This window comes from Heterodontus francisci, chromosome 16, assembly GCF_036365525.1.
Source record: "Heterodontus francisci isolate sHetFra1 chromosome 16, sHetFra1.hap1, whole genome shotgun sequence".
Taxonomy (NCBI): domain Eukaryota; kingdom Metazoa; phylum Chordata; class Chondrichthyes; order Heterodontiformes; family Heterodontidae; genus Heterodontus; species Heterodontus francisci.
Genome location: NC_090386.1, coordinates 68,087,631 through 68,112,328, shown reverse-complemented (window position 1 = coordinate 68,112,328; position 24,698 = coordinate 68,087,631). Strand labels below are relative to the sequence as shown.

Sequence of the window (24,698 nt, the reverse complement as noted above, 5' to 3'; positions counted from 1 at the left end):
ATGAATCCAACTCAAAACACAATAATTATTCACACTTTACCAGAAATACAAGTGTGGCATCAGCTCCAAAGTGTAGTATGTTGAGAGGCTTGAAGGATTAATAGAAAATCATGGATCTGTATTCAAGATCAAGTCTAACCCAAGTACTGCACCTCTTAGGACAGCCAAACTCCACACCTATATTGATAGTGTATAGTTTTCTTCAATTGCTGCAACTCAGTTATCAAACTGAAGATCTTGAACTCTAAACAGAACATTCATTGTTCCTTCCCAGTTTAAAGGGAGTGGCGGAGAGTGGGTAGTGGTGTTGCACAAGGATTACTGCTGTTTGCAATTTACATTAATGATTTGGACTTTGGAATCAAAAACACAATTTCCAAATTTGCAGATGGCAACAAATTGCGGGGGGGGGGGGGGGGGGGTGGTGGGGGGGGGGTGTTGTCAATACTGAGGAGGACTGCAACAAAATACAGGAAGACATCAATAAACTTGCAGGATGGGCAAATAATTGGCAAATGAATTTCAACATGGATAAATGCTTTTTGGTAGGAAGAATACGAAGGTCACTTATTTCATGGAAGGTGCAAGTGCAGAAGGGATAGAGGAACAAAGAGATCTCTGAATACAAAAACATCAATCACTAAAAGTTGCGCCACAGGTTAGCAAGGCCTTAAAAAAAAAGCAAACCAAGTACTAGGCTTTATTTCCAGAGCGATAGAATTGAAAAGTAGGGAAGTTATGCTAAACCTGTATCGAACCTTGGTTAGACTACACTGAGTACTGAGTGTAGCTTTGATTGTCATATAGAAAGGATATAGAGGCACTGGAGAGGGTGCAGTGAACATTTATAAGGATGATACCAGAAATTCATGGTATACATATCAGGAAAGGATCGACAGTCTGGGTCTTTTTTTCTCTTAAAAATAAAGAAAGCTGAGGAGTGACCTAATAGAGGTCTTTAAAACTATGAAAGGTGTTGATAGAGTGGATACAGAGAGAATGTTTCATCTTGTGGGGAAAAGCATAATTAGAAGTCATCAATATAAATAGTCACCAAGAAATCCAATGGGGAATTCAGAAGAAACTTCTTTACCCAAAGAGTGGTGAGAATGTGGAAGTGATTGAAGTGAATAATAGAGATACAATTAAGGGGAATCTAGACAAATATTTAAGGGAGAAGGGAATAGAGGATTGTGATGGAATTAAATGAGGAAAGATGGGAAGAGGCTTGAGTGAAGCATAAACACCACCATGGACTGGTTGGGCTGAATGGCCAGTTTCTGAGCCCATATATCCTATGTAATCGTATGCAATCTTGGCCATTTTGGTCAGGAAATCAGCATGCTAGTGAAGTGAAGCCCAGCCATTGAAGTTGGTCGGGTCTCCCTGCTACTATTCTCAGATGGACTGGCTGTTCAGTAGGCCGTCTTCCCGCCTGCGAGTAAACGTTAACCCCATTTTATAGAAAAAAAAATATTGGTTTTACTCGCCTATTTTTACGTCTCCTAAAGCCAAATATAAATACTTGGGTGAGCAAACAGGTGATGTTCTCTCTGCCAGTTACCTTTACATCCACCATGGAGATGTATACAAATGTAGCCTTGAATGACAAGTTTTTCTATTACTACAATAGTGGCTTGCATTTATATGGTGCTTTTAATGTGGCAAGCCTCTTGGTGTTGCACAGAGAAGAAAGATCTAACTGCACTGAAAGAGATGAGTGAAGCTTTGCCAAAAAGAAAGGTTTTGTGAAGGCTTTCATAGGAAGACAGAAGTAGCAAGGCAAAGAAGTTTAGGAAAATTGGAGTTCTGAAGAGTTGGACTGAGATAGATGAAGGCTCTCATATACTTTATTTTTCCTTTTCCACTCTGGAACTTCCTGGCCCAAGTTCCATCTCTTCCCAGTCCCATGTTGAAGATTTTGAAACTTACTGGCGTGCTGCCAATCTTTTTAACAAATGGCATGGATTTCTCCAATGACTTACTGGATGAATGTACTGGGTGGTGCGTTGTTGAACTGTGCAGGCTAATAGTTTCCAATTCACCATGTGGTGAATAAACTAACTTCAACCAGCAAAGCAATTGAATCATTACAGGGTCCCTGTGTTAGAGGGGAAGAATTGCCCTTCATTGCAGCTCCTGCTTGCTATCCTGTATCTTCTTCTGAAAAGCGTCTGTGAACATTAGTGAGGACAGGATCGGCTGAAAGATTGTTTCCTGATGTTCCTGTCTATGGTCACATTACACAATATTAACATATTCAAATTTATAGTTGTCATAATGTGTTGAATGTGGGATGTATATTTCTAATCACAGTAAAAATCTCTCTGGCCAAAATGCCTCATAAGCTATATGTCTTTGCCCTTTTTAATGCTTGGGTCGACCTAATGTTTTAGTAGATTTGATGTGGAGGAGGTCTTAGTCCTCCTAATAGGATGGGATGAAAAGTAAATACCTTTAAAGTGCACTATTAGTTTTCACAGCAGGTATTTGTATAAATGGATCACATCCATTTACGTGTCACATATGCTGGTTAGTTTACAGCTATGTACAGAATTCTTTTTATGTCGTAACAAATCTCCCATGGCATTCCCAACAATAAATCATGATTGGGCATGACAAAGCCTCTGTTATAAATCCATGTATTATTCTGCTGCTAAGGGATGTATGTGATCTAGCTTACACCTTTTAAGGCTACAAAGGCAAATTTTAATGAGGACATTGAGATCAAATCGAGTTCAGCTGTGTTTAGTGAGTAATGTCTGCAGATTAAAATGTGTTTGTCAGTTTCAAGTTGCAGCTCAGAAGTGCTCAGCAGTTCAAGGTTGCTAAGCATCTGTAACAAAGTGCGACATGAGTGTGCTAGGTGTATCCATGTACGTTGTACATCTTTTGTAACATTGCTTGTGATAAATTGGATAATATACTGTTTTATAAGGAGAAGACTGTCATACCAGGTAATGGAAAATTTGTTTTGATGATCAGCTAGATGTGTATATGAGCTGTTGAACTACAAGAAAGCCCTCAGCGAGTTAACATCCCTAGCACTTAAAGCAGCCAGAAGCGCTGCGCAAATGACTACTGGCAGCACCTATGCAGTCGTATTCAGCTGGCCTCCGACACTGGAAACATCAGAGGAATGTATGATGGCATTGAGAGAGGTTTTGGGCCAACCATCAGGAAGATCGCCCCCCTCAAGTCCAAATCAGGGGACACGATCACTGACCAATGCAAGCAAATGGACCGCTGGGTGGAGCACTACCTAGAACTGTACTCCAGGGAAAATGTTGTCACTGAGACTGCTCTCAATTCAGCCCAGTCTCTGCCAGTCATGGATGAGCTGGACGAACAGCCAACAAAATCGGAACTCAGTGATGCCATTGATTCTCTAGCCAGCGGAAAAGCCCCTGGGAAGGACGGCATTACCCCTGAAATAATCAAGAGTGGCAAGCCTGCTCTACTTTCAGCACTCCACTGCCTGTGCTGGGATGAGGGAGCAGTACCACAGGACATGCACGATGCCAATATCATCACCCTCTATAAGAACAAGGGTGACTGCAACAACTACCGTGGAATCTCCCTGCTCAGCATAGTGGGGAAAGTCTTCGCTCAAGTTGTTTTAAACAGGCTGCAGAAGCTGGCTGAGTGTGTCTACCCTGAGGCACAGTGTGGCTTTCGTGCAGAGAGATCCACCATTGACATGCTGTTCTCCCTTCGCGAGCTACAGGAGAAATGTCGCGAACAACAGATGCCCCTCTACGTTGCTTTCATTGATCTCACCAAAGCCTTTGACCTCGTCAGCAGACGTGGTCTCTTCAGACTACCAGCAAAGATCGATGTCCACCAAAGCTACTAAGTATCATCACCTCATTCCATGACAATATGAAAGGCACAATTCAGCATAGCGGCACCTCATCAGACCCCTTTCCTATCCTGAGTGGCGTGAAACAGGGCTGTGTTCTCGCACCTACACTGTTTGGGATCGTCTTCTCCCTGAAGCTCTCACATTTGTTCAAGTCTTCAGAAGAAGGAATTTTCCTCCACACAAGATCAGATGGCAGGTTGTTCAACCTTTCCCGTCTTAGAGCGAAGACCAAAGTACGGAAAGTCCTCATCAGGGAACTCCTCTTTGCTGACGATACTGCATTAACATCCCACACAGAAGAGTGTCTGCAGAGCCTCATCGACAGGATTGCAGCTGCCTGCAATGAATTTGACCTAACCATCAGCCTCAAGAAAACAAACATCATGGGACAGGATGTCAGAAATGCTCCATCCATCAATATCGGCGACCACGCTCTGGAAGTGGTTCAAAAGTTCACCCACCTAGGCTCAACTATCACCAGTAACCTGTCTCCCGATGCAGAAATCAACAAGCGCGTGGGAAAGGCTTCCACTGCTATGTCCAGACTGGCCAAGAGAGTGTGGGAAAATGGCGCACTGACACGGAACACAAAAGTCCGAGTGTATCAAGCCTGTGTCCTCAGTTACTTGCTCTATGGCAGCGAGGCCTGGACAATGTATGTCAGCCAAGAACGATGTCTCAATTCATTCCATCTTCGCTGCCTCCAGAGAATCCTTGGCATCATTTGGCAGGACCATATCTCCAACGCAGAAGTCCTCAAGGTGGCTAACATCCCCAGCATATACACCCTACTGAGCCAGCGGCGCTTGGGATGGCTTGGCCATGTGAGCCGCATGGAAGATGGCAGGATCCCCAAGGACACATTGTACAGTGAGCTCGTCACTGGTAGCAGACCCACCGGCCGTCCATGGGTGGCACAGTGGCGCAGCGGTTAGCACCGCAGCCTCACAGCTCCAGCGACCCGGGTTCAATTCTGGGTACTGCCTGTGTGGAGTTTGCAAGTTCTCCCTGTGTCTGTGTGGGTTTCCTTCGGGTGCTCCGGTTTCCTCCCACATGCTAAAGACTTGCAGGTTGATGGGTAAATTGGCCATTATAAATTGCCCCTAGTATAGGTAGGTGGTAGGGAAATATAGGGACAGGTGGGGATGTGGTATGAATATGGAATTAGTGTAGGATTAGTATAAATGGGTGGTTGATGGTCGGCACAGACTTGGTGGACCGAAGGGCCTGTTTCAGTGCTGTATCTCTAAATCAAAAAAGTCTCCGCTTTAAAGACGTCTGCAAACGCGACATGAAGTCCTGTGACATTGTTCACAAGTTGTGGGAGTCAGTTGCCAGTGATTGCCAGAGCTGGTGGACAGCCATAAAGGCGGGACTAAAGAGTGGCGAGTTGAAGAGACTTAGCAGTTGGCAGGAAAAAAGACAGAAGCGCAAGGGGAGAGCCAACTGTGTAACAACCCCAACAACCAATTTTATCTGCAGCGCCTGTGGAAGAGTCTGTTACTCTAGAATTGGCCTTTATAGCCACTCCAGGCGCTGCTTCACAAACCACTGACCACCTCCAGGTGCTTACCAATTGTCTCCTGAGACAAGGAGGCCAAAGAAGAAGAAGAAAAATATGACAAAGTTGTTGTAATAAGTTTGTCTTTGAGAACTTATGTTTGTGTGTCATTTGTTTGATGGTAAGAAACAGATGCCATGTTCTGGAGGAACTGTGAGGCTTTTCTGAGTTGATTAGGTATGGTGTGCAAAGAAGTCTTCCTCTTCCATATCTGTCCTGTGATGAGAAGTGATCTCCAGAGTTAAAGCAAAATGCTTAAAACTGTGTCCCTCCAAAGTTTGCTTCTTTTTGAAAAAAAAAGTTCAAAAGAATTCCTCAAAATATCAAATTAGTTTCATTATTTTCCATAAAAATGTTTTTAAATGTTCTTCGGGATAAGCTGAGTAGCTCCTTACTAATGGTAGGCAGGCTGCCTGTCTGTTGTTAATTTTTAACATGAGTAATATTACAGAAAATCTGTAAAACGTAGCAAATATACACTATTATCTCACACACATGCATCAACTGCACTTTGATGTCATACTTTATTACAAATGCAACACCATTTTAAATGGGAGCCATATGTACTCTCGATGGGTCGGTGGGATAGAACCTGCCAAGGGAGAGGTTGAAAGAGACATGCGGTATTGATTGTTGTATTAATCATTGATCACTATATACCTAAAGTAGTGCAAGCTAATAAAACAAGTAATTCAGAGGCTGGGTTATAATGCCAGATGGATTGAGTCCAAATCCCCAGAGGCTCTGCTGCAGTTGTATGGTGACTTTGTCAGGCTACATCTAGGATACTCCGTACAGCTTGGTAGTCATAACATAAGGGAACTGTCTAGGTTTCAGAACCAGTATAGAGGAGAATAACAGTTGTAGAAGGAACACTTATAAGGAACAATGTGCCAAACTGGAGCTCTTCAGGCTTGAACTGAGAGATCTCAGAATGGACTTTATAGAGGTATGTAATACCTAACAGGATTGAGAAGGTAATGCCAAAATATTATTTTCAGATTTGACAGAGCAGTAAGACAAGATGGCACAACTTTAGGTGTGCGAAAGGCAAATAAAAAAACAAATGTCAGGAAGCATTTCATTAGATGAGGAATTATTGACAACTGGAGGGAGTCACTAATCAGGTTGGTTGTGGCCCAGACACTGCAACTATTAGACATTGTAATGGGAAAAAGGTAGAATTGTGTTACGACAGGTGGAAAATGATAGGGATGACTTCCACTTTACATTTCTCAACTGACTGAAGACGATGTTTTTATTAGAAATGTGTTTTAACCTTTGCGCATTTTAATGGTCAATAAACAGAAAAATGACAGGTTTTCTCGTAGGTTTAAAGAAAGATAAATGTTTATTAAACAATACCTGAAAATATTTGCAACTTCACCCACTCTCTCTCTCTCACAAGAAAAGATTGAGTTAAAAAATAGCATGCATCTGGGTCTGATGGTGTTAACAAAGAGTTTGTTGTGAAATCTTGTTTGTTTCCCCGGGAGGAAAATTTTAAAAAATGGCGCAGGCAGGCCTGTTTCTCCTTTTTCCAGGTTCGCTGACGTCAAACTTTGGAAAGTTTCCAGTGAATGGATGCTTTACTGCAGAGTTCTTTGGTTAAATCTCAGTCACAATTCAATGGCAGATATCTTGTTGCAATTACTCAGGTAGGGAGTTTCAAGGTCACCTTTCGGCTCGGCCTCTGGGTAAATTACAGATGGTATTCTGGCAGTGTCGTCCTTCTTGCTGCAATGGGTGTCTCTTCCTTCTGGCTTTTTGGCTTTCTGCATAGAAAATGTCTTTTATTAAAATCTCCTGATCAGAGACTTGGTTTTTGTCAAATGACCCAAGTTTCTCTCTCATGTTTTCATAAATGGTATTTGATGGTGTGGCCATTGCTAGACAATGGGTTTGGATGTTGCTCATCTCTATGCCATCTTGAGAAAGTGGTATTTTTACACACCGATTATCCTGAGTTTGAGTCTGGAGTCTCCATGTCTGCGAAGTCATTGTTCGCCCAACTTGTTGAAGAGAGGTAGCCATTAACATCAAATCGGCTGTTTACATTTCTAATGCTTTCTTCAACACTTGACCAAACATAATGAATGGTTCAGGGTTCCGGCAGTTGCCATTTATATTGGCAATACAGGAGAGGTCACCTGACCTCTTACTCCATCTTGTTTTGCAGCAATAGGTGTCCATTTTGCAGCAATAGGTGTCCGTTTTGAGTTCCATTCATCAGTTCATTTTATAGTTCATATTTTTTCCTTTTGTGAGCATGAAAGTTGGTATTCTGGAAAGATGAGGCCAGATGGACTTCTTCATCTGAGCTTATTTTGTGACAACATTGGACCAATGGGAATCTATTGAACAGTGGAACTCTAAGAGCTTTTTAATGGTTTGTTACTGGGATGTGGGTAATGCTGGCATTGGTACATTTGTTGACCAACTCTTGTTGCCTTGAGAAAGTGGTGGATTGTCACCTTTTTGAACCACTGCAATCCTGGTGCTCTCACAATGGTGTTAAGTAGGAAATTCCAGTATATTGACCCAGCAACAATGAAGGATGGGTGATGTAGTTTTGTCAGGGTAGTGTGTGACTTGTCGATGGTGATAGCCTCTCGATATTACTTTCATATCCTTCTCAGTAATGAGACTGGGAGGTGTTATTGAAGTAGGTTTACTGAGTTCTTGCAGTGCATCCTATAGATGGTGCTGTCAAGTGCACTAGTGGTGGGCTGGATGGATATTGAATCCAGTGGCAGGAGCACTGATCAAGTGAACTCATACATCCTGAAATGGTGTTGAGCTTTTTCAGCATCAAAACTGCATCCATCAACGTAACCTCTTTTTTTTTTGTTGTGCGCAGCCTATTCATTTAAGTCAGCGGGAATGTTAAATTTTTGTGTGGCCACGCATGAGCGGTAACTTAAAGGAGCCGACTTGTGCTCAGCCTGTGCCGGAACATGCGGGTTACTAGGAAGCCATGCAGCTTAGAAAGAACATTGGCACTCATCCAGGAAGAGTTTTAATCACACACCTGACGTGAGCATTATGGATTGTAAAGGGGCTTTTAGAGGTAAGGAGGTGAGCCATTCATTGGAGAGTCTCCGGCCTTTGTCCTGCTCTTATAGGCACAATATTGATGATATAGCTGGTCCTGCTGGTTTGGTCAAACTCAGTTCTTGGATAGATGGCTGCAATTAGACTGATCTCAATTTATATATGTTTTGTATTTAATGTTTTGACATATCGGAATCTATGTTTATTTCAAGTTTCTACTATGAATTATTGGAATGTCTCCTGACAAGCAGTGAAGCGCCGACATCATCACTGCAGTCCAAACTGTGCACATGCGTGGGACACATTCATCCTTGCGCACACGCAAAATGCATCCGAGCTTTGCCAGCTTGCCAGTACTAATGCACACGAATATGTAATCGCGCAAAGGGATGTTGCCTCCAGCGCGAGTTTTAGAAAGCGGCCTGGATGGCTGCTTCTCTTCCTCGCGTCCCGCCTTCTCTCCTGTGCCCGACTGCTCGCTGCTCAAATTCGCCGCTCCCAACTGGTCACCACTCCGTCCAGCCGTTTGCTTCCCACTTTGCTGTTAGCACTCCACTTGCCCCCCCCCCCATCCCCCCCAATCTTCCGCTTCTCCAGGCGGCGAGGCAGGCAGCGAGCCACGGGAGGGAACGGCGACCAGTTGGGCACGGAAGAGAACGGTGGGATGAAGCGGCAAGCAGTGTGAAGAGGCAGGAGGGAGCGGCGAGAAGACAGGAGTGGGAAACTGACTGTTATGATTGGAGTGCTGATCACAGGAGGGAGCGAGGAACAGAAGCGACTATCATGAGAGGTACTTTTGGGGGTGGGGGGGGTGTGGGTGGAGGCAGTGATCGCAACCATTGAGGGGTGAGTGGGTTTGTGTCCAATTTTCTGTGTGTTAAATTAAGCAGCACCATCTTTATTACTGGCAGCTGCCTGAGACGTCGCAGTGGCATTTCTGTCTATGAGGCTGCATTTGTGCATGTGCCAGTACTGCGCCACCTAATGGTTGCGTTGTCAGCCAACGCGGCCATGAATTATACTACTTATTAAAACAATAGGCCTCTGTACAGGCACCAATTTTCCTATTCTTATGTGAGTCTTGATGGTGATTATTTGATGGGGGACTGGCGATATCACAGCTGAATCCAAGACTGACTGACCGTTAGCAGTGACCTCTGCTGTAAATTGGTTTAGCAGAGGAAACCCTCTCCATTTATTTCTTTTCCTCTAGCCCTTCCCCCACTAAACACACTCCATAGCTGTTGAAACCAGTTGTTGTGGGTACCCTGTTATCTTCAGTACAGTTAATGGGTTCAACGTGGGGCTTTCTTGGCTCAGCAAGCAACTCATTGGATAAACTTAACTCGGTGAGCCTTTAGGATAGTTATCATTATTTGGTTCACAGATGAACTATAGTTAACTAATCTACCAACTGGATCAATAAAATAACAGTTTGTGATTTGTTTCCAGTGTCTGACTCTCATCGGATAAATAAAATATCGCAACACAAAGTATTGGTGAAACTTGATTCTTGTGAAAGAACATTTAAAAATCAGAGCTCTGTCACTGTTACAATAGGATCTTTCTCTGCTGGAATATAGAATGTGTAATAAAAGCCAGATGCCTGCACTTTGTGTTGGCAAATTCAGCATAGATGAGCTGATTCTTTCACTGGCTTCCTATCTGCCTACATGTCAAGTTAAATCCTTGTCTACATCTGCAAACCTCCCCATGGTCTTGCCCCGACCTACTTCTACAATCTCATTCAGCCCCAAATTCCTGAAAATGCTCTCCCCTCATCCGATTTATGGACTCCTTTTGCATAATCCCTCTCTTGGTACTGCCTTTGGCCACACAGCCTTCAGCCTGTTGGGGTCAGCACTCTTCAACACTCCCCTAAGCTGCTTTGCTTTGCTATTTCCTCAAAACTTATCTCTCCTTTTGCTCAGAACCTCAATCCTTCTTTGTTCATTGCTTTTCATCTGTAGATTTTCACATTTATGAAGTGCATTTGGGACATTTTATTGCATTAAAGGTGCTATGTTAGTGTACTCTGTTAATGTGTTTAACTACTTTCATTTTCCTAATATTACAAAATACCTACATCTGTTGTTCGTTTAATTGTATCGTTGGTAAGGCGATGTTCTTCTTCTTTGCTGATTTCCTCTAGTTCATCGGAAAATCAAAGACAATCCTGCCTTCACAACACAGTCTTTTAATGAATACTTCATTGAATAAAGCACCAGCCACAGCACAGAGAATGGAAATGAATAGAGCGACTGACAAAAATGACTGGGTTATTTTGGTGGACTTGGCATAAGTATAGAGAAACCACAATGAAACCCAGCCTTCACTAACTCCCTCACTGCATGGAGGTTGGGGGTGAAACTTAAGTGAATTATTCCAATGTATTTGCAAAAAGAAGCTAAAGAATCAGGAGAGATTGAGAAAAACTAGTTGCCTTTTTATTAGAACAGAGGAAATTTGATAGAGGTGCTCAAAACTGAGAGGTTTTCATGAGGGGAAAAAACAATTTCCATTTGTTGGTGAGTTGTTAACTAATGGACATAAATTTAAACATCATTAAAAGAACATATGGAAGGATTAGAAGATTATTTTTAAACAGGAGTTTATTAGGACAGAATGTCAAAGAATCATAGAATGATGGATCTCAGAAGGAGGCCATTTGACCATTGTACCCGTGCTGGCTTTGTGGTAGAGCTGTTCAATCAGTCTCTCTTCCCATATTTTTTACTTTCAAGTATTTATCCAATTCCCTTTTGAAAGTTAGTATTGAATCTGCTTCCATCACCCTTTGAGGCAGTGCATTCCAGATCACAATAACTCACTGTGTAAACACATTTATCCTCATCTTGCCTCTGGTGGTTTTGCTGAACACTTATACTTGTATCCTCTGGTTACTGATCCTTGTGCCATGGGAAGAAGTTTCTCCTTCTTTACTCTATCAAAATCATTCTTTTTGAACACCTCAACAAATCTCCTCTTAAACTTCTCTGCTGTAAGGTGAACAACCCCACCTTCTCCAGTCTCTCCACTTAACTGAAGTCCTTCATCCTTGATGCCATTCAAGTAAATCAATTCTGCACCCTCCCTTCGGCTTTCCTAATGTGTGGTGCCCAGAATTGAACACACTACTTCAGCTGAGACCTAACCAGTACTTTATAACGATTTAGCATAGCTTCCTTGCTTTTGTACTCTATGATTTGTTGTTAAAGCCAAGGGTCTCATATGCCTTTTAACAGCCTTCTCAATTTGCCCTGCCACCTTTAAAGATTTCTGTAGATACACCCCCAGGTCTCTGTTCCTGCACTTCCCTTAAACATGTATAATTTATTTTATATTGCCTCTCATTCTTCCTACCAAAAGGTATCACTTCACACTTCTCTGCATTAAATTTCATCTGTCATGTGTCTGCCCATTTCATCAGTCTGCATGTTCTCCTGAAGTTTGTTGCTGTTCTTTTCATTGCTTACTACATTTCTGAGTTTTGTGCCATTGGCAAACCTGAAATTATGCCCTGAGTACCCAAGTCTCTGTCAATGTATATCAAAAAGACTAGTAGTCCTAAATCCCTGGAGGACATCACTATGTATTTCCTTCCTGTCTGGAAAAATAACCATTCACCACGCCCAGAAACATTGCTGAAAGCAGAAGCCATAATAGCTTTTGAAAGAGAAGTGGATGCATTTAAGGAAATGGAGGAAGTGTAAGGGAATGCGACTAAATGGAGTTCTTTCAGAGATCTGGCACATGATGTGCTGGGTGGCCTATGTTGGAAGTTCTGCAGGGCCAATTTTAATCCTGCCCATTCAATGGGAATGGAGCAGACAGGTGACTAAATTAGTGATAAAATACTTAACACTGTGTTCCAAATTAATTCCACCCACCAGCATCTTATCTGTGCAGTTTTCTGAGTTAGCGACGCACAAAACTTACGAGTGCATGTAAATCATGGTCCTATGATCCTAATGCCATTTTTACATGAAATGAAGGACAGTTCCACTGAGTGGTATAACGTTGGCAAGGAATTGGAGGAGATAGTATGGCTAACTGTGTCAAAAGGTACAGAGTGAATAAGAAAGGATAATGCTGTATATTCAGTCACAAAGTTGACATGATTTTATATCGAGCTGTTGCAATCTGTCGAGAGGATGGTAATCTGATTGAAAAGATTCAAATAGGGAGTTGCAGGAAAGGTGGGCAGGGATTAGGGAGGTGGTAGCACCTTCAAGGACTTTGGTAAGGAAAGGTAAGTTGGTGGTTTTTGAGGAGGGTGGGTGATGGAGGTTTTAAAAGGAAGGGAGAAGGTGCCTGAGGAGAGGAAGAATAGAGGCAATTGAATGGATGGCCTCTATCCATACGCTACTTTAATTTGTTAGAGGGGACAGAGCAGAATGATTTAAGGAGATGTTTAGTAGCAGAAAAAATAAACCAGAGGTTATATTTGCTTGCCAAAATAATCCTAGAGTAGTAGACAGTTTTGGCAGAGGAGAATGAGGCGAGGTAGAACTTGGTGTGGTCCAACCTCATCTGATAATGGATGGCTATGCCAGATACGTTCAAGTCTCCCCCCCTTTAATGTGAGCAAGCAAAGATGGGAATTACTGGCGGAATGGCTTTGATGAGAGTGGTGGAAAATTTGCTCTGCTCAATGGCCTCAAAGGTAGCATTAAGGGAGTAGCTGACCAAAGTGACAGCTGGTAAGTATTAGGTAAATGAAAGGCCAAAGGCTAGGCAGTTGGGAATTTGCAAGTCTAGTTGTGAGAAACTTGGAGAGTTTTTTTTTCTAAGGATGGACGCAGAAGGAATTGGTTTGGAATGGGGAGTCACTCAGAGGCTGAAAGTGGAAAGGAGAGGATATAATGGAGAAACTCTGGGCAGAACTTGAGGGGATGATTTTGCAAAGACTTCAAAGGAGTTGCAAGAGGGGTGGAATAAGATCAGGGGTTCGAAGGATAAGATGCCAGTGGAGTAAGGGGGAAAACCCAAGCTGTAGCTTGGTGATGAGGATCACATTTTTATCACATTGGTTTTCATTGGGCAGCTAATGAAATGTATAGCCAGTCAAGGAAACTTCAATAAGGGTCAATGTATTAATTGTTGCGGACAGGTAGGAAATGATAGGAATGGTTTCCCTTTTCACCTCTCAGCTAACCATAGACCGTGTTTTTATTAGAATTGTGTTTAACCCTTGAGCATTTTAATGGTCAATAAACGGACAATTGACAGGTTTGTGCATAGGTTTGAAGAAAGATAAATGTTCATTAAACAAAAACCCAAAAATTTTGGCGCAGTGGTTAGCACTGCAGCCTCACAGCTGTAGCGACCTGGGTTCAGTCCTGGGTACTGCCTGTGCGGAGTTTGCAAGTTCTCCCCGTGTCTGCGTGGGTTTCCGTCGGGTGCTACGGTTTCCTCCCACAGCCAAAGACTTGCAGGTTGCTAGGTAAATTGGCCGTTGTAAATTGCCCCTAGTGTAGGTAGGTGGTAGGGGAATGGTGGGGATGTGGTAGAGAATATGGGGTTAATGTAGAATTAGCATAAATGGGTGGTTGTTGGTCAGCACAGACTCGGTGGGCCGAAGGGCCTGTTTCAGTGCTGTATCTCTAAATAAATATAAAATAGAAATAAATAATAAATAATGCAAGCGCACACAAGAAAAGATAGAGATTAAAAGATAGCATGCATTTAGGTCTGGTGTTTTTTTTTAAAGAGTTCATTGTGAAACCTTGTTTGTTTTCCTGGGAAGAAAATTTAAACAGTGCAGGCCTGTTCTTCCTTTTCTCCTGGTTCACTGGAGTCGAGCTTTGGAGAAAATTTCAGGTGGATGGATGCTTAGCTGCAGACATTTTTGGTTAAATCTCAGTTATCGTCTGTTGACGAAGATCCTGTTTCAGTCTCCCAGATGGGGAGTTTTCCATGGTCGCCTTTTCGTCTCTGCCTCTAGGTAATTTTTTAAAGATGGTATTTGGCAGGGTCTACTTCTTGGCTGGAATGGAGCTCTCTCAACCTCGTGGCTGCTGGCTTTCCTGTCTCTGCTCTGCTCTCTGGCTGCCTGCACAGAGCAGTCTTTTTTAAAAAAAACCTAACCAGACTTGGTTCCTGCCAGGTGCCCAAATCTGCTCTCCCCTGGTGTTTTCACACAATGTCTCTGAATATGTGGCCATTGTTAGACAATGATGTTTGAATGTTGTTCATCTTGTTAAAGTGGTGTTTGGTCACACCTATTATTCTGAGTTTGGGTCTGGAGACAACGAGTGGAATTTTATGCTCCCCCGCCAAAATTTAGTCCAGGCTCGGAACGCCTGTAAACGGCCTTCCCACCCGTCGCTAATTGAGGCCCTTAACTGAGTAATTAACCTCTAATTAAGGGCCTCTTCCTGCTGCAGCCGCAATCACCCATGCGGTGGGCAGCCCTGCCAGCACACAGGAAGCACAGCATGGAAAATCAAGCGGGCTGTTTCCTAGCTGTGGGGTGGGGTGTTCCCTCATTCAAAGGCACAGCGCCTGAATGAGGGACCCGGCACGGGAAGTGGGGACTGCTGAGGGCCACACCGTGCTCTTGCTGCTGACCCCACCCCACCCCTCCGCCGCAACCCCCACATTGCGAGACCCCTCCTGCCCTGACCTACCTTGAGCCTGGTGCCAGCGCCGCTCCTCTGTGTCTGGTCACTGCAGCTACAGCAGCAGCCACTGCCTCCATGGTGGTGCTGCATTGGCTGGACTCTGGCCAGCAGCTCTGCAAGGCCAGGACTTCCGGCGATGGGGTCCTAAATGGTACAGAAGGCCCGCCGCTGTCCAGTTAAGTGCCTGCTTGGCACTAAGTTTGACGGGCCTTCCATACAAGAGCCAATGCGGGGATCTCGGTATCGGTTTTCCCCAATGTCAAGACCCCTACCGCCAGCACAAAATTCCACCCCATGTGTTTTGAAAATGTCATTGTTAGTCTAACTGGTTGAAGGAGGTAGTCATTAACATGGTATGGGTCTATTAGCATTTCTAGTGCTTTCTTCAGGCCTGGTCTAGACACGATGATAGATTCAGTCTCCAGCAGTTATTGTGTATATTCGCAGTACAGGACTGGTCACCTGACCTTATTACATTTTGTGTTATAGCAAAAGTGTGCCCATTTTTTGGAAAATTAATTCATCAGTTCATTTTCTTTATAGTTCATAATTGCTCCTTATGTGTGCATGACAACACCCATGGTGAAACTTCAGTCAAAACGTGTGCAGGAAGGTTAGTGAGAGAGGAGGATTGGGCCCATGGAGTTGCTGTTTGGTATGCTTGTAAATGGAAGAGTGGAAGACGATATGAAAGAGCTCGAAGTTGAAGTCTGAAGCCCTGTGGTGGGATCAAGTCGTCTTTTCAATAACATGGAATCAGTATGAGGCATCCTTGAACTATCACATCCAGGTTCAGAATTAGCTTTAGAGAAGGAGTGGATCCAGGAGCAGTTCAAGGGGTACAGTATCTCTGGAAACAATGGTGGAATTTACCCAGTGGAAACACGGCTGTGGAGGAGCAGAGAGGTGATCATGATCCTATGAGGTAGATCCTGAGGGCCTGTGTCCAGTGCATAGTGTCCTCAGATATTAGCAGTGCTCACGAGTGATCTGATGGACCATCACAGAAGAATGGAGCAGTGGGAGTAAACCCAGGGACCAAGAGCGGTAAAGATTCCAAGTGCTAGGGGAGACTGAATGTTAATTCCCATGGGATCAGTACTGATGAGGGAGCTGGTCCAAGGAACTGCTGTAGGGTGGCAAGAAGCACGAGATAGGTAGCAGGAGCTCGAGGACCCTGTCCAACCCAGTCCTGCGAAGGATGATGGAAGAGTTCTGTAGGATAAATGAGAACCAAAAAGAATCAGCAGCTGTGCAACACAAGCGGATAGCAGCAAAGCAGACATCATTCAGCAGTATGAGAGCATCATCCAGAGGAGGATGAGAGGAAGCATGTTGCAGTGAACTAGCGAAAGCTGAGCCCACAGGAGGAAGCCAAGTAGTGAAATAGAGACAGTCCAGCAGAGAATATAATCTCAGTAAAAGGTTGTGGAGGTCACCATTATACCTGGAAACCAGCAGAACATGGGATGTAGATTTCTACACAGGACCCAATGTAGTACAAAACAAAAAAGTGGAACAAAAAGAAAACGTGAAGAATTGGAGTAGGAGAGAAGAGAAGTCATAAGAAACAGTTATTCTTTTATCCATAAGCAAGGTCAACGGAGATGAACTTACAGCAGCTTATTACTCCATTTGCTATGTATAGCTAAATTGTGAACACACTCGTTTTGAATATATTCACGATGTCACTGGCATCCCCAGTGTTATCAGTAGTGTACATTCTGACACATGATGAGCAATGCCATGGGTGATCATTTAATATTCATTTAAAAAAATCTCAAGGTTTATCTGTTTCTTTGATTTTTCCAGCCTACGTTGTTCACTCATTCTGTTAACTGGAAAGACAATTGGCCTCTATTCTGGGAAGGTGAAGCTGATTCATCTTTATTAACAGCTCATTATATTTGATAGTTGTGAAGTAAATAGATTTTTTGGGAGCCAAAATGTTGGTCTGGTTGGAGAAGGGAAAGACTTGGCTGTATCTTCATTGTAATATTGTTGACATGTCAGTCATTGTTCAGCTGGTATCACACTCGTCTCTGAATCAGAAGGTCGTGGGTTCAAGTTCCATTCCAGGACTTGAACACAACAATCAAGGCTGACACTCCAGTGCAGTACTGAGGGAGTACTGCACTGTGGGAGGTGCTGTCTTTCAGATGAGATTTTAAACTGAGGACCTTTCTGCTCTCTCAGGTGGATGTACAAAATCCTGAGACATTATTTTGAAGAGCAGGGGAGTTATCCCAACCGTCCTGGCCAATGTTTATCCCTCAGTCAACATTACAAAAACAGATTATCTCATTATTATCGTATTGTTGTTTGTGGGAGTTTGCTGTGTACAAATTGGCTGCCACGTTTCATACATTACAACAGTAACTACACTTCAAAAATATTTCATTGGCTGTAATGCACTTTGGGACATCCGTGGTCATTACAGGCATGAGATAATGCAAGTCTTTTTCAACATAGGAACTGGAGTAGTCCATTCACTCCCTCGAGTCTGTTCTGTCATTCAATTAGATCATGGCTGCCTACACCTCACTCCATTTACCACACCATCCCCCCCCCCCCGCCCCTTTGATTCGTATCACTTGATATCCTTAGCTAATAAAACTCTTTTGATCTCAGTCTTGAAAATTTGAGTTGACCGAGTATTAACTACATTTTGAATTCCAGATATCGACCATCCCGTGTCTGAAAAAATATTTCCTGATTTCACTCCAGAATGCCCTAGCTATAATTTTTAAGATTGTGCCCATGTATTCTGGATTCCCCCACCAGAGGAAATAGCGTCTTTGGGCTCAGCTTTAACTCTGAGCAGGATCAGTGTTTTGGGGGAACCCATGAAGGTAGTGAGGCCTGGCCAATTTTAATGGTTGAGCCTTAAATTAGAGAAAAATTCAATATCACTGGCCTGATACCAAAAAGAATGACAGCAGGGGGCAGCAGAAATTGTGGAAACTAGACGTCACTGGAGATCCAAGGGACCGATCCCTGGCGTCTGGTAAGTGCAACGAGTACGGCAGGGTGGGGGATGTTGTCAAGCCATTCAGAAGAAAGAGAAGCAAGGCCACTGCTAGGGAGGCCCAAGGACACTCTGTAGGGTCTGGGAAAACACTCCTGCTCCTTGTGGCTTGTAAGGTTCCACATAAAAGTAAAACTTGTTAACATATGTCGGCCACTCCATGACTACTACGTGGTTCAGCTATTGGGATTTGCGCCATGTGGGCCTCCTGCATGCCAATGTTAAAATGCTATTGCAGCACTAAAGATGTCGTCAGGGCCATGATTTTTAGATTTGAGTTGGGGCCCCACTCAGCAGAAGTTGAAGATTAAATGTTGCTGGGCAGGAAGCTGACATCTTGGGCTGGTAAGTGGGCTCAGATGATTTTAAGCACTTGCAGCTCTGTTCCCAATGGTGAGATTAAAATCAACCCCCATCAACTACACGACCGAATCCTTTTATCATTTTATACACCTTGATTAGATCACTCCTCAACCTACTAAACTCAAGGAAATATAAGCCAAGTTTATGCAATCTGTCGACATAATGTAACCCTTTAAAATCTGGTATCTGCACTGCACTCCAAAGCTACTCCTGAGGTGTGGTGCCTTAAACTAAACACAGTACTACAGATGGGGTCTGACCAAGGCTTTGTACAACTGAAGCACAATTTTCTCCCCTTATTATTCCTGCCCTTTGAGATAAAGGCCAACATTTTATTCACCTTTTGTATTACTTATTGTACCTCTGCACTAACCTTTAGTAATTGTGTACATGGGCACCCAAATCCCTTTGCTCATCCACAGTTCCTAGACTCGCACCATTTACGAAAATATTCTGCTTTCTCTTTCTTGGATCCAACATGGAACTCAGTCTACCAGAGGTTTGTCCACTCACTTGGTCTGTATATGTCCCTTTGTAACTTTCTTTTCCCATCCACACAATTTACTGTGCCTTCTAACATGGTTTCATCTATAAACTTTGATATACAACACTCTATTCCTTCATCCAAGTCATAAATATATATGGTGAAAAGCTAAGGACTCTGTACGGATCCTGGGAAACACAACTTCTAACATCCTAATAATCAGAGTACACTACTTTTGTCCCTACATTCTGTCTCTTAACTCCCAAACAATTACCAACCCAAATCACCATCATCTCCAATGTTGTGTGTTTTTATTTTTGCTTGTAATCTCTTAATTGCCAAAATGTGGCGGCAGTTTACCTAATGAAATAAAAAAATGCCTGTGTTGGTCACTTATCTAATGTAAACATTGTGTATACATTGTGTAATGTAAACATTTTATATATTGCAGGGATCTACGATTCAATCGTATTAAGGAAATCCGTCCAGCAGCTTTTAAGAGACTGAGGAATCTGAACACATTGTGAGTAATATATTGCCTTATTTTCCAGAACTGTTTTATTCTCTCCATGTAGGCCAACATGGAACTCAGTTTGCCAGAGGTTTGTCCACTCACTTAGTCTGTATATGTCCCTTTGTAACTTTCTTTTCCCATCCACACAATTTACTGTGCCTTCTAACATGGTTTCATCTATAAACTTTGATATACAACACTCTATTCCTTCATCCAATGTTTTGTGTGCTTGAGGTTGGTTCCAAGATCTGCTGAATGCAAAATCACTGTGTGACATTTAATGTTCTGGAGTTTGGACTCTCTCCTGACTGGCAATGCAGGATCATTTATTCATAGCAGTTGTGTAGATGGCAGAAAGTCTGGCAGCTTGAAAAAGTTAATTGGATTATGAATGCTGTTTGTTTTTGACAGATTTGTACCAATGAATTTGGGTTGAGTTTATTGGCTTTATTGATGCCGCTATTACAGTCTCTGTGGTCTTTTTGGAGTTCGTATTACTGCAGATATCAATTGACCAAGGCAGCTATAAACTGTATCATGTGAAATGTTGAGTTATAATTATCATCCTTTGCTTTGAATTGTAGGGTTGAACGAACATATTGATGGTTAGGCATTGTGCTGTATTGAGTTGCTTCTGTCGGTGCTTACGGTCAGAAACCATTATAATTGACAATTCCATAATGAAAGGAACCTTTAAATATCTTAAAGCTTTTTTCCTTCTCCGAAGAATGCTGCTGGTGTTTATCAAGTCTGATGTTTGTATTTCCAGTGAAATGGATAACAATTAAACCATCTTGAACTGACTCGATGATTGATGAAGCATTCCTGGGAATAAAAACAACCAACCAGATTTGTATTCCTTTCTTTCTTCCTCACAGCTGTGTGTGCTTTCAACTAATGACTGTTCAACTAATGTCACTGATTACACTTTATTTTAAGTCTACTATTTATTTGTTATGGTATTAAATATCTCTTATTCCAGGTTTTCTTTTTCTCCTTGAACCTTTGATTTTGAGCTGGTTGCTAGGGGGGCATGCAACAGCAGCCCTACAATGTCGTCTTAACCTCCCCATCACACTACAACCAAGTTCAGGAACCTGATGGAGTAGGGGAACTAGACCCACCTTCCAGACTCCATGGCAATACATTTCCTACACTTAGTGTGTGATACCACCTATATTGCCCATTTAAAAAAATCCATGAAATTAAGTATTTTTGCTATCATTTCAAAATTTTTATTTGTTTTATTTTTTCACTTCTCTTTGATCATCACATAACACTTCAACCCTTTATTCACCCTCCCCCCTTTCAAACTGAGTAGGTGGGCTTTCCATTGATCTTTATCAATGCCACTCTTTAGCTGGTGCCTTCAAAGTGTTTGATGAGGGTGGCTTGGATTGGTGCTCTGTCTGCTGTTTTTCCTGCCTCCCTAAGATTTTTCCAATGCAAAAAGCGATCTTAACTGAAACGGTGCAGGAGTTAGGATCCTGCTTTTCAGTACTACTAATTGATAGCTTAGAATTATGAAGAATGTGTCTGGCCACATTGCTGCAGAATGCTCCATTCAGTTGGACTGTGCTGTACCGCCTGTTCCTTGTTGAAACGTTTGTACAGAAAAACACCTTTGATCACAAGTTTATCAGGCAGTGGTCTGCACATAACATCCTCGAGGCCCTGGGGGAAAAGGGGATGGTGGATTCAGTCAGATGGTTCCCCGAGCAGACTGTCAGTCATTTGACAGAATGCTTCTTTGCCAGAACTTTCAAACAAGCACCAGGACATAGCTTGGCTGGTGGTGAGAAGGGCTCTCCCCGTCAGATCCTACCTGCACCCCCAGAATCTTAATGCCTCTGCATGCTGCCCTAGAGGTGGCTGCAGTGGGGAAGAAACCATCGCCCACCTCCTTCTGGGTAACACCGCTACACCGGGGAGAGAGAGAAGCTCAGCACATAGTGACACTTGGTGTTTGTGTACTCAGGGTCTACACACAACTTGATGCAGCCGCACACAAAGATGGCCATCAGGATGTTGGGTGCATCTTTCCTCCCCTTTATCTAAGTTTGAACATCCTGAGGAGGAATATAATTCCACATTAGCCCCTAGTCGCTGTTTAGCAGATGACCAGCCAAACAATTGTTCCATGTCCAGGACTTCACCCATTAAGGTATTAGCTACCCTTCCAATGCCTTTCCTTACACTGCAGTGACTTACTAGTTACTTTACTTAACAGCAGGAAGTTTCAGAAAAACTTTCCCTCCGTGTTCTAAGCTATCAATTAGTAGTACTGAAAAGCAGGATCCTAACTCCTGCACCATTTCAGTTAAGATCGCTTTTTGCATTGGAAAAATCTTAGGGAGGCAGGAAAAACAGCAGACAGGGCACCAATCCAAGCCACCCTCATCAAACACTTTGAAGGATCCAGCTAAAGAGTGGCATTGATAAAGATCAATGGAAAAGTCCACCTACTCAGTTTGAAGGGGGATGAATAAAGGATTGAAGTGTTGTGTGGTGATCAAAGAGAAGTGGAAAAAAAAAAAATTTTGAAATGATATGAAAAATATTTCATGTCATGGATTTTTTTTATTGGGCAATATAGGTGGCATCACAGACTAAATGTAGGAAATGTATTGCCATGGAGTCTGGAAGGTGGGTCTAGTTCCCCTACTCCATCAGGTTCCTGAATTTGGTTGTAGTGTGATGGGGAGGTTAAGAAGACTTTGTAGGGCTGTTCCCCTAGCAGCCTTTGCAAAGCCAGTCTGCAAAGAGAGACAGTCGTTTTTGTTGTGGTTCATCCTGAGCAGCTCCTTAATGCAGGACTCAGTGCGTGATGGGCTGTTCCCAGGGAACCAGACTGAAATAGACATCATCTGCTGCTGGAAGACCATCAACTCAGTGAAAATTGCACTTGGTCTGCCCGAAACCTGCTGGTGTTCCGAGTGTTGCAGTCTGGCACATTCCAAGGTCCAGGACTACGTGCTGAGGGAAGCACTAAAGCTTGGGGAAACTGCTGCAAAGGTCCATTGGGGAAGGACCTCTGTCTAAGGCCATCCTGCCACAGTATAACGAGGGGCTGTAAAATGTGTATAAGCCCTCTGGCTGTATGCACCAGAGAATGTTTGACATGAAATGTCAATGTACATTTTAAATATAACCTGTACTAGCAAAAGTATTGAAAGAAATTGAAACTAAACTTTGTCAAATTTGAACTGTTATGTCATGCACTTTTCCAAATTTTATGACTAAGGTATAATTTTGGGAAAAAAATTCTCCTCAGGCTTTACTTCCACATGTTGTTAAAGCCGAGAGTCGGACCAGCTTCAAGCACATCTATCTGCATGAGTGACATCCACAACTTGCAGTTATATAGCACCTTTCAGCTTAGGAAAACATTCCAAGGTGCTTCACAGGAATGTAATCAGACAAAAATTGATGCCAAGCAAAGATGATACTGGGAGAGGTGGCTATAAACTTGGTCAAAGAGGTATATATATTAAGCAAGGCATTCAAAGAAGAGAGAGGGGTGGAGATGCGGAGAGGTTTAGGGAAGGAATTTCAGAGCGAAGTATCAATATGGCTAAAGGCACAGTCACCAGTGTTGGGGCAAAAAGTAATGGGGGATGCATATATGACCAGATTTGGAAGAACGGAATTCTCAGAGGGTTGTAGGGCTGGAAGAGGTTACGGTCCAGGCTTGGGCTGATAAGTGGCAAGTAACATTTGTGCCACACAAGTGCCAGGCAATGACATCTCAAACAAGAGAGAATCTAACCATCTCCCCTTGATGTTCAATGGCATTACCATCGCTGAATCCCCCACCATCAACATCCTGGGGGTTACCATTGACCAGAAACTGAACTGGACCAGCCACATAAATACTGTGGCTACAAGAGCAGGTCAGAGGCTGGAAATTCTGTGGCGAGTAACTCATCTCCTGACTCCCCAAAGCCTGTCCACCATCTACAAGGCACAAGTCAGGAGAGTGATGGAATGCTCTCCACTTGCCTGGATGGGTGCAGCTCCAACAACACTCAAGAAGCTCAACACCATCCACGCAAAGCAGCCTGCTTGATTGGCACCCCATCCACCACCTTCAACATTCACTCCCCTCACACTGACGCACGGTGGCATCAGTGTGTACCATCAAGAAGATGCACTGCTGCAAAGCACCAAGGCTTCTTTGACAACACCTTCCAAACTCGCAACCTCTACTACCTGGAAGGACAGGGCAGCAGATGCATGTGAGCATCACCACCTGCAAGTTCCCCTCCAAGCCACACACCATCCTGACTTGGAACTATATCGCCATTCCTTCATTGTCGCTGGATCAAAATCCTGGAACTCCCTTCCTAACAGCACTGTGGGTGTACCTACACCCCAAGGACTGCAGCAGTTCAAGAAGGCAGCTCACCACCACCTTCTCAAGGGCAATCAGGGATGGGCAATAAATGCTGGCCTGGCCAGCGACGCCCACATCCCGCGAACAAATATGAAAAAAAAGTGGTGGAAAGTGGCGGGGCCATGGATGGATTCAAATATAAGGCTGAGAATTTTAAATGTGAGGTACTAGTGGAGCTGGAGCTGATGTAGATCCAGTGAGCATAGGAGTGATGGGTGAACAAGACTTGGTGCAGGTTATTATATGGCCAGCAGAGTTTTCAATGATCTCAAGTTTGTAGAGGGTGGGAGATGGGGGGGGCTGACCAGGAGGGCATTGGGATAACTGAATTTGCAGATAACTAAAATATGTTTGAGGGTTTCAGCAGCAGATGAACTGAAGCAGGGGTAGATATGGGCACTGTTTGTGAGGTGGAAATAGGCTGTCTTGGTGATGGGGAGGATATGATTGTCAGAAGTAAAGGCTGGCTCGGGTCTACAAATGAAACCCGACCCGAGCCCAACAGAACCACATCCGTCCCGAGCCCAACCCGACTATCAGTTAACCTAGCTTCCACTTTGTTGTTTATCTGCACAAGCTTAAAAAAACTGTAACTAAACTACCATTCAAGTCCAAAAAGTACATTAACATTGGAGCCACGTACCAAAGGTGTGATAGTGTGTCCGACCCGACCCGAGCCCGAATGCCGGACCCGGAAAAGCGACCCGAACCCGACATATGTCATCTGGTTCGGGTCGGGTATCCATGCTGTAGTCAGAAGCTCAGCTCTGGGTCAAGTAGAATGGCAAGATTGCAAACAGTCTGGTT

At 43.4% G+C, this 24,698-nt stretch overlaps 1 protein-coding gene across 2 annotated transcripts in view; it reads left to right on the top strand.

Moving 5' to 3' along the window:
• LOC137378176 (peroxidasin homolog) overlaps nucleotides 1-24,698 on the top strand; it is a 272,519-nt gene that overhangs the window by 92,207 nt on the left and 155,614 nt on the right. For both annotated transcript variants that reach the window (XM_068048332.1, XM_068048333.1), the window contains exon 2: nucleotides 19,433-19,504. In XM_068048332.1, the coding sequence (XP_067904433.1) occupies nucleotides 19,433-19,504 (72 nt within the window). The remainder of the gene's footprint in view (nucleotides 1-19,432; nucleotides 19,505-24,698) is intronic.